Genomic DNA, 18,647 nt, shown 5'->3' with positions numbered 1-18,647 from the left:
TCTTGTTACCGTAGAATTTAAGTAGGACTAATTTTTTTCTTGTGCCTAACCAAAACAATAACACTATGGTATAGATAAAATACGATATAGTTGTAATGCAATCAGTAAGAGGTCTCTCTTTTGGTTTATTTCCCCTCAGAATGCTTTTCAAGAGAGCTGAGAAACCACTGCAGTGCAGTTAATGGGGTGGTACAGATGCAGTCGTTTATGTGAACGGCCAGGGGTGGGGTGTTAATTTTTTTCTTGTGCTTATTGCTAAGTTGTTTTTCTCAGTGCCTAACCAAAACAATAACACCTCTTACTGATTGCATCTCATCCCCTCCCCCCCCAACCAGGGAAACTGCAGCCCAGGTGTGTGGTGCTAGCGACTTGGTCAGGCCATCTTGCATAGTGGAAATCAAGGACTTGGGTGGGACCTCACTTTCTTCTGTCACCCTCCCCACACTATTTCCTCTTCCTGCCTGGCAAGCTCTGTATCCTCTCCCCTTTCCCTGCCTCATTCTCTCCTTGCCGTTTATCAACCTACCTTTTCTCTGTCTCCCATCTTCACCTATTATTTATTTTTATTTACTTCCTGCCCACTTCACCTTTCCCCATAGATGGAGGGGGGTAGGGTCACCAGCTCCAGGTTGAAAAACTCCTGGAGATTTGGGGAGAGCCAGAGACCTCTGTGGGGTACACTGCCATAGAGTCCTCCCCTCCAAAGCATCCATTTTCTCCAGAACTGATTAGAATGGATAAAAGGAAGTAATTCTTCACCCAAAGGGTGATTCACATGTGGAATTCACTGCCACAGGAGGTGGTTGTGGCTACAAGCATAGCCAGCTTCAAGAGGGGATTGGATAAACATACGGAGCAGAGGTCCATCAGTGGCTATTAGCCATAGCATATTGTTGGAACTGTCTGGGGCAGTGATGCTCTGTATTCTTGGTGCTTTGGGGGGGGGGCACAGTGGAAGGACTTCTAGCCCCACTTGTGGACCTCCTGATGGCACTTGGTTGTTTTTCTTGTGGCCACTGTGTGACAGTGTTGGACTGGATGGGCAATTGGCCTGATCCAACATGGCTTCTCTTATGTTCTTATATCTGTAGTCTGGAGATAAACTAATTCCTGGGGATCCCCAGGTACCCACCTGGAGGCTGGTATCCCTAGCCCAAAGCAACTTCTACTCTTCTTCACACATCAACTCTGTATGGAAGTATGTGACTGGTCCAAGATCACCTAATATCAAACTGCAACACCACACTGGCTTGTATAGGATAGCTGCTACTGATCAGTAGCAGGCAGCTGGGCCTAGTTGAGTCATGCAGGCTGGGTGGAATCAGGTCACCAGAGGTTCCTTCCAGACCTCCGGTTTCCAAGCTTCAGGTGGGACACAGAGGTGTGATTTATACCTGACACAGTGATGTATCTGCCTGGAGGAAGAGTAAACTATGGCATATCTGACTGAGGCTTTTCCTATCTCCAAATCCTGACCTCCTCAGACTCCACTACAAAATCTCCAGACATTTCCCAATATGGAGCTGGAAACCCTAGCCCTGATGAGTTATCATGCCAGATGCCAAAGTAGGCCTGGAAAGGGTTCTGCCCCCTTCCCTGCCTTTTTCCTCACATAAACCTAGCCTGGAATGATGTGGTTACCTAGCAACAGCCACTGAAGGAACCAGTTGCTGAAAGCAACAGGCAGTTTTAATCATTTTTGGCTTTTAAAAACCCTCCCAATGGCTAAAAAATTTTTTCACATTTTTCCGCAAACTGAGATTTCACATTTTTTTTACGAACAGGTTTGTAGAAAGACCCATCTTGCCCATTCACACTGGATTTTAAGTATTCAAAAGCTGGCTGACTTTGCCTCCTTGTAAACAAGACGTTCCTGAGGCAGCACTTACCTAGGTTGGTTCCATTTGGAGGAGGGAACAGTGGAGGCATATATATTTGCTGACAGAAATGGAAGTGGCACTTCCTTAGGACAGCACACCTGTTACCCCCAGAGAGACCCTTCTGCCAGCACACAGCAGTGCCTCTGATAAGTGGAACCCCGATGAGAAAGTATGCAGGCATTAAGAAATGTTAACATCCTGTTAAAGGGCCTGCCTCTTTAGGACACACCTGTTATACCACCATAATGATGGAGAGCTATGAACCAAGAAGTCCTTGAGGTAAATCTTTTCTGTTACAAACTCAATCCACCATGTAGCTGTAAGCAAGCTATTTTCTCTAAGTCTGCTGTCTGCAGTACAGGAATGGTAATACTAACCTTTACTGGGTTATGATTATAATGAGATGTACATGAAATATTTTTAACATCTGTAAATGGTACATAAATGCAAAATATTATTCTTGAGCAAGTAATGTACACCTGATTTTCAAATCCTATGAGTACTGATGGTCTTAAAGAGGGTCATTTTGTAGAAAAATAGGTGGTGGAGCTCATCCAGGGATTATTATGCAGCTGCACATACTATTCAATGGACAAGGAGGTGGAACTCTCAGAAAAGTTCAGAAGCTGTGCTCCTGTGAGCTCCCACTGAATCTGAGGCCTTGTCTTAAAAGTTTTCCTTTGTGTCTGTTGAGGTATAAACATCATGGGAAGTCATCCCTGTTCATGACAACTTTTATAAAATATTTAATATTATAAAATCACTTCCATTTTGCTATTCTTCTTGTAGACTATTTAGAAGATAACATGTCATGACATGTTCTATATTAAATGTAGTTTATGACAGAGGGGAAAACTTTTATAAGACTCAGGTGTACAGTGTATATACATGGGCAACCATAGTTATGAATAGAAACCACAGAACAACTCTTATAGAACCACCCATGACACTTTCCCAGGAAACTAGAGACCAGAATAATATATAAATATTTTATATGTTTTTAAAAAAACCTTGCAAAAAACAGGTTTCCTACCTGTAACTGATGATCTTCGAGTGGTCATCTGTGCAGTCACACTGATGGGAGTAGGCGCCAGCGCCGATCTCGATCGGTAAACTTCAAAAGCTGCGGATTTCCGCGCCGACGTCCCAGTGCGCATGCCCGGGCCCCCCCCCCCCGCGCATGCTCACTGGGACAGGAGCGGACATCCCGCCAGTTCCTTCTGACCGCCACGTTAGCCCCTCAGGAGGGACCGTCAGCAGCGGGGAAGGTCGGGCGGGTAGTGTGACTGCACAGATGACCACTCGAAGATCATCAGTTACAGGTAGGAAACCTGTTTATCTTCTTCGTGGTCTCTGTGCATCACACTGATGGGAGACTAGCAAGCTCAAGCCTACCTGGAGGCGGGTGCGACGGTCCATCACGAGGAGACGGACTGCAACACAGCGTGGCCCACAGCGGAAGCTCGTCTCTGCCCCAGGTCCAGCGCGTAGTGTGTCACGAAGGTGTGAGCTGATGCCCATGTGGCAGCTTTACAGATGTCCTGCAGGGCCACTCCCTTCATGAACGCAGCCGATGCTGCCATAGCTCGCGTGGAATGAGCCCGTAGAGGGCCGGGCAGCGGCCTCTTGTGGAGCATGTAGCACAGGCGGATCGCCCCCGTAATCCATTTGGACAAGCGCTGCGAGGAGATCCGCAGGCCCGTGGAGGGTCCAGCGTACGATACAAACAGTCTGGGGTCTCTCCGCGACTGACTTGTGCGGTGAAGATAGAAAGATAGCGCCCGTTTAACATCCAGGGCGTGAAGGCGCCGTTCTGAGTCATTAGCCGGCAACGGGAAATAAACCGGCAGAAATATTTCCGAATTCAGGTGAAACGGGGATACCACCTTCGGTAGGAACTTAACGTCAGGGCGGAGCATCACCCCATCCGCTGAGAAATTAAGGTAGGGGGCATCGCAGCGCCGCCAGCTCCCCCACCCTCCTCGCCGAGGTGATGGCCACCAAAAAGGCTGTTTTCCAGGCCAATAGGTGAGGAGAGCAGGAGGCCATAGGCTCAAAAGGTCTTCCCGTTAGTGCCCTCAGGACCAGGGGCAAGTCCCAGGCTGGGGCAGGGTTCCGAACTGCCGGGTACAGTCTCGTCATGCCCTTGAGGAACCGCTTTGTGTCCGGATGCGTGAAAACCGACCGGCCCTCTATATTCTGATGTTGTGCCGAAATGGCCGCCAGGTAAACCCGCACGGACGATTGGGCGAGGCCCTTGTCCAGCAGCACAATCAGGAAATCAAAAATCACGGGCAGTCCCGCTCTACTGGGAGGTACGGAGCGACTGGCCGCGAACTCCGCAAACTTCGCCCACTTAGCTGCGTATGACTTCCTCGTAGATGCCTTCCGCGCGTTCATTATGACAAACTGCGCCCTGTCCGAAATCACAGGCGCCATGCCGTCAGCCTGAGGTGCGGCACATCGTGATGGAGGATCCTGCCCTGGTAGGAGAGGAGAAGGTCCGGGGCCTGTGGGAATCGGTAATACCTCCCCTTGGCCAGTCGTAGGACCAAGGGGAACCAGTGTTGTCTCGGCCACCATGGCGTCACCAAGATCCCCTGTGGGCGCTCCCGTAGAAGTTTCTGCACGACCTTGGTTAGCAATGGGATGGGCGGGAACAGATACACTGTATGGTGGGTCCAGGGGATTAGGAGACCGTCCCCAAGGGCCAAGGGGTCCGCTCCCCCTCTGCAGCAAAACAGGTCGCACTTCGCATTGTGCCTCGTAGCAAACACGTCCAGCTCCGGTGTCCCCCAGCTGCGGAAGACCGGATCCAGGAACTCTGAGTTCAGTTCCCACTCGTGAGACAGGGCTCCTCCGCGACTGAGGAAATCTGCCTGCACATTGTTCACTCCCGGCAGGTGGGCTGCCTGTAGGGAGACCCCCAGCGATCTGCACAGCTCCCACAGCGAGATGGCCAATTTGCAAAGGTTGCGGGACACCGTCCCCCCTTGCCTGTTGACGTACGCCACCGCTGTGGTGTTGTCGGTCAACACCGCTACTGCTTTTCCCTTCAGAAGAGTCTGGAAGGAGAAGATGGCGTGGAAGATGGCCAGGAGCTCCAGCAGGTTGATGTGCTGTTGACTGTAGCGACTCGGCCACCTGTCCCCCACACATATTCCTCCCATGTGGGCACCCCAACCCCATAGGGATGCGTCCGTTATGATCGTTAGCACTGGTACTGGTTTGTGGAAGGGGGCTCCCTCCACTAGGTACTGTTTCTGACCCCACCAGCTTAGGGACTCCAGCACCTCCGGCGGTACCGTTAGGAGTCTGGAGTACGGCTCCAGGTTGCATTTGAAGCTCCTCAAGAACCAAAGCTGTAGAGTCCGCATTCTCAGCCTTGCGAAGGGGAGCACCGCCGTGGTGGCTGCCATAAGTCCTAACAGTCTCTGGACCTTCCGTGCTGAGACCACGGGATTCTGCCGGAAAGCCGCTACTGTTCGCACGATGGCATTCGCGCGGTCTGGAGGGAGGAATGCCTTGCACTCCCTTGAATCCAATATCGCCCCTATGAATTGCACGCGTTGCGCGGGCTGGAGATGGGACTTCTTCTGGTTTATTTGGAGTCCCAGTTCTTCCACCAGGGCAAGGGTGATTTCTATGTGCCGCAGCAAGGACTCCCTGGACTCCGCCACCAGGAGCCAATCGTCGATGTACGGGAAGAGTGTTACCCCTTGCTGTCTCAAGTGAGCGGCAATCACCACCATCGCCTTGGTGAACACCCGAGGGGCCGTGCATAGCCCAAAGGGAAGAGCCCTGTATTGGAAGTGCTCCTCTCCAATTGTGAAGCGGAGGAACTGTCTGTGGAAGGGATGAATCGATATATGAAAATATGCGTCCTTTAGATCGAGCGTGGCCATCCAGTCCCCTTGTCCCAGCAGCGGGAGGATATACTGCAGGGTTGTCATCCTGAACTTGTCGCATCTTACGAATCGGTTCAAGGCCCGTAGGTCCATAATTGGCCGAAGGCCCCCGTCCCGTTTCGGGACTGCAAAATATCGGGAGTAGAAGCCACGCCGGAGCTGGTGCGTAGGGACCCTCTCGATCGCGGCCTTGTCGAGGAGGGAGCATACTTCTTCCCGGAGGGTTTGCGAAGGAGGGGTGTAAACGAAAGTCGGGGTGGGTGGGGGGTTGGTAAACTCTATCCCATAGCCCTGTTGAATAATTGACAGCACCCAGCGGTCCGACGTGATGCGGGCCCAGGCAGGGAGGAAACGTGCCAACCGGATACTGTGCAAGTCCACAGGGCCATACAGGGGCGGGAGGCAGTCAAAGGCCCTGCTTTTGTTTGGAACCCTTCTGCCTGGGTACCTGGGTAGAGGGTGGCGAGTACTTAGGTTTCTGCTGGTACTGGGGCCGCGGAAAAGCTGGCTGCTTGGAGCGCCATTGCCGCTCTGGCGACTTTGAGTAGGGCTTCTTGTGCCACGTCTTTGGCCACTGTCTCTTGGCTGGAGTGCGGGGGCTTGTTACTCCCAGGTTCCGAGATGTCTTTATACTTTTGTCTAACTCTTGCAAGACCGAGTCCGTGTTTGAGCTAAACAATCCCGAGCCATCGAACGGTAGATCCTCCACATAGGCCTGCGTGTCGTGTTGCAGTGCCGTGGAACGGAGCCAGGAATGTCTGCGGAGGGCGATAGCAGTGGTCAATGTTTTGGCGCACGTGTCCCCCGAGTGTTTTGCTGAGTTCAGCTGTTGTTTTGCGAGGGCCATGCCCTCCTTTTGCAGCTTTCTCAGTGAGGTCTTCGCCTGCTCCGGGATGGAACCAAGAATGGTGGAGACCTGGTCCCATAGGGCATATTGATATCTGCCCATACAGGCTGTGTAGTTTGCAACTTTGACTCCCAGTGAGCCTGTGGTGTAAAGCCGTCTTCCTATTGCATCCAGTTTCCTACCCTCCTTATCGGGGGGCGTGGAATGGGTCTTCTTCGCCTTTGACGAAGAGGACACTACCACTGAGTTCGGTCTCGGGTGCACGTACAGGAACTCTGCTGATGACTCCTGGATCCTGTACATATGGTCCAGCCTGCGAGAGGACACAGGCGTGGACGCCGGCTTGTCCCATGAGGACTTGGCAGTCTGCAACATAACATTGGTCAGAGGCAGTGCCACAGCGGTGGAAGTGTCCTGTTGCACGATGTCGAAAACCGTATCGGTAACGACCGGTTGTGGCTGGACCGTCGGGAGCGAGAGGGTTTGAGCCATCCGCTTTACTAAGTCGCCGTAGGACTTGAGGTCCTCCGATGGCGAGATCGGCTGTTCGTCCGAGGTCTTTCCCGGTGGCGATGGCTCGTCCGGCGACGAAGGTCCTCCGTCAGGAGACGAACCCCCCGGCGACCTGGGAGACTCGTCCGGGGAGTCGGACAAGTCCGATGGCTGCACCGGCTTCAATGGGGATGCTGGGGCTGTCGGGGTCGACCTCGGCTTTAACGGTGGGGCGAAGTCGTGCTCCTTCGTGCGTGGTTCTAGGGGTTTCGACACCGACGCCGACGGGGCCGTCTTCACCGTGCGAAAAGACGTGCGGGACCGGTAAGATGTCTCAGAAGCTTGGTCCCATTCGGGTTGTCGCGGCGGCAGCCATGGGTAATGAGGTTGTACTGGGTAAGCCCCATACAAATACTGCCATTGCCTCTGGTCCCATGGGACGTGGGACGGGGCTCCACGAGGCGATCGGCCTTCGTCCTTGCCGAGAGGAGATCGTGACCTGCTGGCTGAACGGTCTCGGGGCCGATCACTCGGTCTGACCAGTGGGCTTCGCTGTCGAGGGGTGCTTCGGCCGAGAGGGCTGCGGTCGGTACCGACCCTCTGGCCCGATTCTATGTCCGAATCAGAGTCCGAAATGACCAGCTGCGTCGACCTCGAGTCTAAAGGAGTGTCGGAGTGGCGTATCGGGGACGCGAAGAGCTTTAGCGGAGGGACTATCGGAGCCGTAGGGTCCACGGGAGACACCGGCGCGGAGAGCGGCGCCGATTTGTGTCTCTGTTTCTTGTCCTTCTTCCCCTTTACAGCTGATGCCCCTTTCTCCTCCTTGCGCCGTTTAGCTGGCGTCGAGGATTCCGAGGTTACCGCATCGCCCGGCTTTTTCTTAGGGCGGTCGGTGTCGGGAGGGGTCTGGTCGGTGTCGACCGACTTCGGTGCCGACTGGTCGGAATGACCGGAGGGCTGTTCCGCCTGCTCAGCCTGCTGGCGACGAGGGGAAAGAGCCTGCTCCATCAGTGCCGCTGCAAGTCGGGCTGCCCTGTTCTTCCTCGTTTGGCGCGAAAACTTGGCGCAATGAGGACAGGAGTCAGGACGGTGCCTCTCGCCCAGGCACAGCAAACACAGTTCGTGCCCGTCCGGAGGGGCGATTTTACTCCCGCACGAGGAGCAGCGGCGAAAGAACCCCCACCGTCTTTCCATACGAGGGAAACGAACGGCGGGAAAACGAAAGTAGGGAGAGGGGGCCCCGAAGGGCGGGAAAAACTCCCCCGCTCTCCCGCAACTATTACTAACTATCTAAAACTACACTATAACTACAACTATAACTACAACTATCTAACTAAGAAGAATAGAAGAAAAAATTATTATCCAAGGGTAAGTTCACCGACCGTAGCAGAGAAGATCGACTGATCAGCGCGGCGGTCAGAAGAGAACTGGCGGGATGTCCGCTCCTGTCCCAGTGAGCATGCGCGGGGGGGGGGGGGGGGCCCGGGCATGCGCACTGGGACGTCGGCGCGGAAATCCGCAGCTTTTGAAGTTTACCGATCGAGATCGGCGCTGGCGCCTACTCCCATCAGTGTGATGCACAGAGACCACGAAGAAGATCCATTTGTTTCTTAGTATTAGGGGAATGCAGACACACTATGCCATTGTAGAGCTAAGTCGTAGGTATGTTTACTCAGGAGTTAATACCCGAGTTCAATAATTTATTTATTTGATTCCATTTCTATCCTGTTCTTCCCACAAACTGGTTCAGGGTAGGTTACATCATTAGTTATAAAACAATAAAATCAGACTTTAAAAACTATAACAATTTCAATCCCTAAAACGTTGTTCAAACAACTTTATGTTGTTGGACTGGATGGGCCATTGGCCTGATCCAACATGGCTTTTCTTATGTTCTTAACTTCAGACAATTTCCAGGGTGTCCTGGTATTAATTTAGTTGAAAAAACTAAGAGGGCTAAATCTCATAATGGCAGGGGTAGAATTCTAGCAGAAGCTCCTCTGCATATTAGACTACACACCCCTGATGTAGCCAATCCTCCAACAGCTTACAAAAAAGAGCTACATCAGTGGGGTGTGGCCTAATATGCAAAGGAGCTCCTGCTAGAATTCCACCCCTGCATGAGGGATTCCAGATAGATGCCCCACTCTCAGCCAAACCAAAGTGGGGGTTGTCATCCTAAGTCCTCAAAATTATAGATCTTATAGAAGATGCTAACATGAGGGGCCAAATGGTATTTGATTTCTGCAGCCTCACCCAAAAACCTGGTGGAATAGCTCTGTCTTGCAGAGATGGTGGGAGCTGGCTCCTCCACCCTCACCCATCCGGAAAGCAGCTGGCCCCACCATTCATAGCCATCGGTGTCACTTCCTGAGTACATTACACGGCCCCTGGCATGCTTCCTGGGAGGTTGCTGGGCCACCTACAGGTATTTTCGGCCAGCTTCACTTTGCAGCAGCACACATACACAGAGCCCTGGGCCAGGCAGTTGCATGGAAGGCTTACTCCTAAGTAGAACTTTCAATGCCCAGAGTCCATCTCCTTGGCCCCTCTAACAAAAAAAAATCCTCCTGTGTGCCCCACCAACCTTTTAATCCTAGCTGCAGCCCTGTGGAACTGTATAGTCCCATGGGGCCCTGATCTCTAGTGGGAGCTCATTCCACCAGGTTGTGGGGGAGGGACAACATCCTGGCCCTAGTTGAGGCTAGACAGACGCCTTTTGGGCCTGGGATCACTAGTAAATGCTGATCTGCTGAGTGCAAAGCTCAATGGGGCACATAAGGGTAGAAGCAGAACTGTAGAAATGTTGGTCCCTGGCTATTCAAGGTCTTAAAAGCTCCGAAGTAAAAATTCAAAACACTGTATGTCAAGTCTGTGATTCTATATCCAGTCTCATACAGACTTAGATTCAGCCAACGTTTCCACTCAATCTGAGTCAGTCTCCATGATCCCTAATATATCTATCTTGGTGGCCAGAAGAGACCTTTTTCCTCTTTTTCCACCAGTGGGAAAGCTGGTTTTGTTGTATTAATCTTTATTGTGTGATTGTTATACATATGTCATGTTTCTATTACTGTATGAAATTTCTAAAGAAAGGTATAATAAATATAGTTATAAAAAAAGAAAGTATGTTGTGGCCTCGCAATGGTATAAACAACCCTATTTGGAGTAAAGATAATGTTTACTACATACACATCTAGCAGGTTTCTTGTAACCAACTTGAAAAGGTCTTCAATTTTTTTAAACTTCTGAAAGGATTAATGCCCCACAGTGTAATCTTATGCAGAGGAACTCCATCTAATGGATTTAGGCTGAAATAATTCTGCATAACATAGCACCATTAACACATGCCATTATCTAACCACAACTTATATATGGGGCAAAGTCTTCATATTTTTTTATTCTAATAGCGCTGATGTGCACACTGAAGGTACATCCTATTAAATTCAGAATGTCTTCTCATTAAACAAGCATTTTCCCCACAACAAAACATTTAAAACCATATGCAATAAAAAAGTATCAATCGATACTTCTAGAAATGTTTGGAGCAATGTTACTACTATGCTCCTTGTTACTAACAGCAGTAACTACCTTTCATAGCAAGATGTTAGTTTTAGTCCAAGCATTCCTTCATCCCCAACAAGCAATCAGTACTCTCAGAGATGTTACTATTGACTATGTTCAAATGATACACATCCACTAGTAGTTTGTTTACCTCAAGGAACAGAAATATTTTTCCATATCCAATTACAAGTATTTTCTATTACACAGTCAGTAAATTATTTACATCAAGCATTCTCTCTTATTCTTTCGTATAGGAGGGAATGTATACACACAACAGAAATAGGCTTTTGTTTTAAACAGACTGCACTGTATATGTAACTACAACTCAATCAACTGATTAAATAACGTCTGCTTTTCTCTCATCAGATGACAGGCCTACAGTTTACGTAATGAACAGATTCAAGTGGTATTGTTTTAGACTGCTGGTGGATATTTTCAGGTTTTAGTACTTCCTCGTAACTGAAACTACTTGAAGCAAGGAGAAAATAAAAGGGCTTCACAAGCCATTAATAAAAATAAGGTGCAGGCTGAGGAGTCAAGGGAAAAAAAATATGTTTTATTACTCAAGAATTCCTGACACATTTCACCAAGACTTCTGCAGGGGAATCAGTAATATAATATACAAAATACAGTACTGGGATTTCATAATTATATAACAGTGGTTGGGTGCTGGACAGTTTCTCATATGGGGACTTTCTTTCTCTCCCTTGTTTTCTTTCATGCAACCATAAAGACAGAGTAAGTTCTAGTGGCTATTGTGATCGACTCAGGAATTTAACCTGAGTAGCTGAAATGTTGCCCTAGGGGAAAAAAAGAACAAAATGAGGCTTTAGAAAAAACTCAGGAGTTGAGTCTTAGCTGGGGAGTCTTCGAGAGAAGTCTTCATAGGAGTCTGAAGTGAAGACTGTGGGCTTAGGCCGGTCAGTTGTAAAAGCAACCGGACAAGGGGCTGAAAACAGCCAGTGAGGCTGAGCTCCTTGTGGGAGACAGAGCTGTGCGTAGTCTCTGTCTGAGTGAGTTTGAAGGCAGACAGGGGCAAACACCAGGCACCTTCTGTGAAGGAACTCTGAGGGAAAGTTTGCCAGCACATCAGGCAGTCTCTGGTGTACAAACTAAGATCATACAAAGACATACTGAAGGGAGAACTGGATTCTGGTAGTCAGCAGGGTTACCCAAGACTCAGACCATAAACCTAGTTAGAGCTGAGACACACGAGGTGCGAGTCCTGGAAGCTAGTGTGAGGGTCTGTGAGGGAGAATTAACTGGCACCAGTCAGGAGTTCTGTGTGTGTGTGTGAAGAGTGAGTCAATTTGTTATTTTTATTAGTTGAATAGCCAGAGAACAGCTATTTGATCGGTACTAAGAAGCATTCTAAGTGCCCAGAAGACACTGCCTGCCTGAAGAAAAATCCTGCAGAATTCTGAAGCCTGCCTGTTTAGCTGTTTAAAAATATTCTGCCAGTATTAGAGATTTATATTTCACCTCAGCCTGACAAATCTGAAAATGAATATATGATTATTTGCCAACCATCTATCTGTCAACTGATTTTGTTATTGATTAGTTATAATCAATATTACATAGGAATCATATTATTATTGCTTAGTTATAATCAATATTATTTTGATCCCTCTTCCTTGCCTTTTGTTATCTAATAAATCTGTTTTGTGGTTTTTGAGTTTAAAACCGTCTGGTGTCTATTATTTTTGAGGTCTGACAGGATTTCTGAGTGTGCTGAGGGACTTAGGGAAGGTGACTAGGGAGAAATTTAAAGTGGTCGCTCTCCCAAGCAGACACTGACCGGGTCCCTCACAGCTATATTTAATGATTTTCTATTTGCTTGATACTACAATGTACAAATTGCAATTTGCTTTTAAAAACTTATTTGTTGACATAATTTTAACTGAATAAATATTCCTATGTAATTATGAGAACATATTCCCCTGAAGAAGCCTATTGATTAAATGCACAAGGAATTTTTAGCTGAGAAACAAAATAAAACTACTTGAAATCAGCAAGCTAAAACAGCAAGAAGCAGTCTTCTCTCATACATGTTAGTTTTCTTTCATCACAGTAGAGGAGCTGGGGCCACTCCACAATATCATGATACTCCATATCCAGATGTTAGCACTCTGGCCACAGAATCATCTTACAAGGATTATGCCTACGTCAGGATTTATCAGACCCTCAGGGAAGATTCCCAATGAATAATATCAGCATGGCTAAAAACAAAACCCACATGGATATTGTTAACACAGAAATATGACAATACACAAACAGGGTGGGGGAAGAGTAGCAGAAAGACTGAAGGTAGAATTCAGCAAAGGGGAATTAAGAGTGAAACAATTCAAAGAACATACAGATTGAGGAAAAATATGAACTAAGTATTCCTGGAAATGTGACAGCTGTATTAAGTCATAACTGGCTTGATAAGGAAAAGTAGCTGGTTTTTATACCCCTCTTTTTCACTACTCAAGAGCTCAGCGGCTTACAATTGTTTTCTCTTCTTCTCCCCACAAGACACTCTGTGAGGTAGGTGGGACTGAGAGAGCTCCAAGAGAACTGCTCTTGAGAGAACTATGATTGACCCAGCATCACCAAGCTGATTGCATGTGGAGAAGTGGGGAAGCAAACCCAAGTTTTCCATATTAAGAGTTTGCCACTCTTTACTACTACACACAGCTGGCTCTCAGAAGAAAGAACAGAGTGCAGCTGAAGGCAGATTTGGAAACTGGTCTTTAGTAGTAAAATCTAGATTCAAGTCTCATAGCACCTTAGAGACCCAACAAAATTTTAGGGATATATGCTTTTGAGATTCAAAAGGGAGCTTTGACTCAAAAGCTTTATCTTGCTGGTGTCTAAGGTGCTACTGAACATGAATCTATCTGCTCTTTATAGGAAAACCTGGTTGGTGAAGTGGGAGTGGATAATTGATTCCATTATGCAAATGATGTCAAGAGTGCTTGGATAAGTACTTGGTTACTAAAGTGCAAAAGGGTATAGAAAGCATTTACAAGTATTATAGCTTTGGCTGATGTGAAGTATAGGGAGAATGCAAGCTGGCAACTGATCAAAAAATAAGCTATTTGACCCTGATTATAGAGCAGCACAGCTTACAGACTCAGGCAAAGATATTAAAGATCCAATGGAAGACAGATGAAGTGAGCATATAGGGGGAGTTAACGAAGTTATCTTTTGTTTCAGTAGAGGGACTGTGGCTCACTTAAAGCATCATCTGCTTTGCATGCAGAAGATCTCAGGTTCAATTCCTGGCATCTCCTTATTTAAAAAAAAATCAGGTAGTACTACTAAGTCACATGAAAGACCTTTGACATCTAAGACCCTGGAGAGCTGCTACCAATCAGAGCAGAGAATGCTGACCTTGTTTGACCAATAGACTGATTAAGTAAAAGGCAACTTCACGTGCAGGATTGCAATTTTACGTTAGCATCTTTTGTATTCTACTCATTGATACACAACTAGACCAACTTGGAAAAGAATGTGTGCGTGTGTAGAAAAGAGCTGGATGAGGAAAGAAGTGTGAAAAGTTTCAAGGCCTTTGGTTGAAATGGGAACATTACACAAATTAATACTTTTAATTATGGTAAAGTATGGCATATGTTGTCTAATAGCTACAATTAATCAATACTTGAACATAAAAGCCCCCTAAAACTGTTAAGACTTTGAAATAAAGGAAAAAGAACTTTTCTGAAATATTAACAAGACACAGGGAAAAAAACAGACAACACAATTGTTTTGGCATTGCATTCATTCCTCAAATTCAAAGTGAACAAATAAAAGTAACCAGACTAACTAGTGCTTCTTTACACCACAGTGAAGTGTTCTCAAGTCTATCTGTAAACTAAATTGTAAGTACAGATCTTTGCTCTGCTAATCAACTAAGACAGGATGGTCCAAGAAAAATGAGGATTCAATACTTGTACCTGCTGCACAGCCTTGCTAGCAATATACATACAACATAAAAAGAGATTAAAACACTGAAAATAATAAATCATTATCTTAGCTTTTAGAGAACATCATGAAAGCCTTCCACTGGGTCCTTAAAATGCAATGGTCAAGTATTCTTACAGTATTCTCCCTCTCATGCACCACTTTATACTATATTGTGATAAACTGCAATGACCGAGATCTGGAATGCAGCTAAGCACACTTGAATTTGACAGCAGTCTTGTAGGACTTAAAAGTGTGCTTAATTCTATGCTAGACAAGAGGCTTGAGGGAGCTCAATTGTTTAAAGTGCCATTTATAGTTTGAAATGTTAAGCAGTAATTCTGACAACTTTCTAATCCATGACAACAGCAGCTTGGATGTTGTAGAGCACTAATCTCCTCAGGATATCTTCATCTTTCCTGAAAACTTCGTCTGATTGCCTCTTGGAATTGTCCATCTTCATCTGCATAAATATATTAGTTTTATTTAGTCAGGGTTTTAAAATAATATTTAGGTGAAAACCTGTTGTTTAGCAGTGTGACCATCTTTAGGGGCATTAAATAAGTAACTACAAAGTAACTAACTACAAAGAACTTTATGTTTAAGGTGCTGAGTACCATGTAGGTATCTGGATCAATAAGAAATACAGGTGTCCTTGTGCTTAACGTGACTCTAGAACAAAACACTGCCTTTCTACCTCTCCGATGCTAGTTAGGAGACTTCCATCCCTGGATTCTAATCCTCCCTCTGCTATGATCAAACAGGATGAACTTGAGCAAGCCATTGTCTTTCAGGGCTGGCTCATACAAGCAGCAGCTCCTGTATGACCACCCTGGAATATGCAGTACTGCAGGCAGGCACACATCACTTATATAGACTATGAATCAGTACGTCCATGTGAAGGTTCATCACAATTTGTTGTCAGAACCCACTATAAAATATATTGCTGCCTCCATGCAGATTTTGAGGCCCATACATAGAATACTGTGCAAATGAGTTAATTCATACCATTGCCTCCTAACTCTTGCACTATTGTTTGTCTGCTGTTCCTTTTTTGTTACCACTATGTGCTTTCTGTTCAGGAGTGTGTAGATATAGTAAGAAAAAGCAAAGGCTAGGTGGAACTGCGTAGATTTTATGAAGAACATAAAGAATTTGCACCATGATGGATTACAAATTATTGTCTTGGAATGTAAATGGACTAAATTCACCACAAAAAAGGGCTACGTTTCATTGGATTAAAAAGCAAAATTGTAATATAGTTTGTTTACAAGAAGTGCATATTAAGCAAAAGGATTACAAATTTTTATGGAATAAACAATTGGGACTAGAATTTTATTTATTGGCTGAACAGAAGAAAAGGGGAGTGATTTTTTATATTAAACAAGAATTGGAGCTGAAATTAGTGTTTGAAGGTAAAGAAGGAAGATTTGTAGCAGTAGAAATATTAAATGCAAAAAAACATTGTTATTGGGACTGTATGCACCAAATGGTGCAAAGGATGCTTTTTTAAAAGACATTATACAACAATTTGATGAACTGACTTATGACAAAGTTTTGCTAATGGGGGACTTTAATGGAACAATTAAGAATACACTGGATAGGTCTGGGGGAAAAAAATAATAATAAAGGAAAATTGCCAAAGTCTTTTTTTGAATTGGTCAAACAAGAAAATTTGGAGGATATATGGAGGAAATTTAATCCTGAAGTGCGGGACTATACCTTTTTTTCAGCAAGACATAAAACTTTTTCCAGAATTGACATGTTGTGGGGCACTAAGATTTAGGTCTTATAACAAGGAAAATAGAGATTTTACCTAAAATTGGGGCTGACCATAACCCAATAATGTGGATTACAAAATTGTCTAAGAAGTTGAGAAGATGGAGATTGAATGAAGATTTACTACAGAATAAAGAAATAGTGACATCCCTAGAAAATGAAACTAAAGCTTTCTTTCAAATGAATGACAAAGAGGATATAGAATTTCAGATGGTCTGGGATGCCTATAAAGCAGTAATGAGAGGAATATTGATTACTTTAGATAATAAAGATGAGAGCAAAAGAAAAACAGTTGGACATTCAAAATGAAATAAAGAAAAAAGAAGGAGAGTTGAGAAAAAGTCCAGGGAAAAAATTATAAGGGAAATTACAATACTACAAACGCAAATAAGACATTTGTTAAATAAAGAACTGGAATGGAATTAAAAGATTGCAGCAGAAATCTTTTGAGGGTGCAAACAAACCTGGAAAATATTTGGCTTGGCAACTGAAGAAAGAGAGAGAAAATAAAATTATTAATAAAATTGTGGTAGATGGAAGAGAGGTGGTTAGCCAAGAGGGAATAAAAAGAGAATTTTTTAAGTATTATGCCAAGTTGTTTAAAGGTGTTAAAATAAAGAAAGAAAAGATGGATGAGTATTTACAAAAGATAAAAATAGAACCCTTAACAGAATATATGTGAAAAGTTTTGAATGATCCAATTGAAAAAATAGAAATTGAAGCAGCAATTAATGCAATGAAAAATGGAAAGGCACCTGGGCCAGATGGATATACAGCTAAATACTTTAAAACCTTTAAAGAGGAGTTAATACCGAAATTGCAGAAGTTGATGAACATGATAAGAATAAAAGGGAAAATACCAAACACAGGGAAGGAAGCTGTTATTTTGTTGATTCCAAAGGAAGATAGAGATGTCACGAATGTAAAAAATTACAGACCAATTTCGCTATTAAATAATGACTATAAAATATATACAAAAATCTTGGCAGAATGGCTTAAACAACATTTGATAAATTTTATAAAGGAAGATCAAGTGGGGTTTCTCCCCAAAAGGCAAATAAGAGACAATATTAGAACTATTGTAAAATATTATGAAAGACATCCAAAAAAGGAAGTAGCATTATTCTTTGCGGATGCAGAGAAAACATTTGACAATTTAAACTAGGACTTTATGTTTGAAGTAATGGAGAAAATGGAGTTGGGAGAAAGCTTTATAAGAATGATAAAAGCAAAATATACTGAACAACGTGCAAGGCTATGTATAAACGCAGCTCTTACAGGGACAAGACAAGGTTGTCCGCTTTCCCCATTGTTGTTTATAATGACTCTTAAAATATTATTGATGCAGATTCAAGAAGATAAAGAAATAGAAGGATTAAAAATAAAAGGATTTACTTACAAATACAGAGCATTTGCAGATGATATAATGTTTATAAATGAAAATGCCATACAAGTTACACCTTTGCTGTTAGCTAAAATACAAGAATATGGGGAGTTAGCGGGACTTTGTATTAACAAAGAAAAATCAAAATTTTTATGTAAAAATATGCATACAAACAAGCAACAGGCCTTGCAGAGACTGACGGGCTGTGAAGTTATCGCCAAGGTAAAATATTTGGGTGTGGAGATAACAATGAAGAATATTGATTTGTTCAAAAATAATTATGAGAAGCTATGGCGTAAAATGGATGAAGATATGTTAAAATGGAATAAACTTAATTTGTCATTGCAGGGTAGAATAGCTGCAATTAAAATGAATATTCTACCAAGAATAATGTATTTGTTTCAAACTATTCCTATTGTGAAAGATAGTAAACAATTTGATAAATGGAGAAGAAAAATTTCAGGATTTGTGTGGGCTGGGAAGAAACCAAGGATCAAAATGAAAATTTTGACAAATGCAAAAGAGAGAGGTGGATTTCAATTACTGAACTTAAAATTATATCAAGAAGCAGTTTGTTTAGCGTGGATAAAGGAATGGATAATGCTGTTAAATAAAAAACTCTTAGTGTTGGAAGGTCACGGAAATAAATTTGGCTGGCACGCGTATTTGTATTATGGAAAAAAGAAGATGGACGGTTTTTTCTCTCATCATTATATAAGAAATAATTTGTTAAGTACATGGATGAAATATAAGAAATATGGAGATGAGAGAAGACTGCTATGGATAGTGCCAGCTGAAGTAACAAAAATAAAGGCTGAGAGAGGTGAAGAAAAGTGATTGTTATA

The 18,647-nt window shown here is 44.7% G+C and overlaps 1 protein-coding gene across 1 annotated transcript in view; it reads right to left on the bottom strand.

The window, feature by feature from the left end:
• Positions 1-14,442: 14,442 nt before the first annotated feature.
• Positions 14,443-18,647, bottom strand: part of ZNF451 (zinc finger protein 451) — a 31,345-nt gene continuing 27,140 nt past the window's right edge. Inside the window, exon 15 of the mRNA XM_060235365.1 lies at positions 14,443-15,102. Within this exon, the coding sequence (XP_060091348.1) occupies positions 15,050-15,102 (53 nt within the window). The 3' untranslated portion in view covers positions 14,443-15,049. The remainder of the gene's footprint in view (positions 15,103-18,647) is intronic.

The sequence above is a fragment of the Heteronotia binoei genome, chromosome 1 (genome assembly GCF_032191835.1).
Source record: "Heteronotia binoei isolate CCM8104 ecotype False Entrance Well chromosome 1, APGP_CSIRO_Hbin_v1, whole genome shotgun sequence".
Classification (NCBI taxonomy): Eukaryota; Metazoa; Chordata; class Lepidosauria; order Squamata; family Gekkonidae; genus Heteronotia; species Heteronotia binoei.
This window is presented reverse-complemented; position numbering and strand designations above follow the sequence as displayed.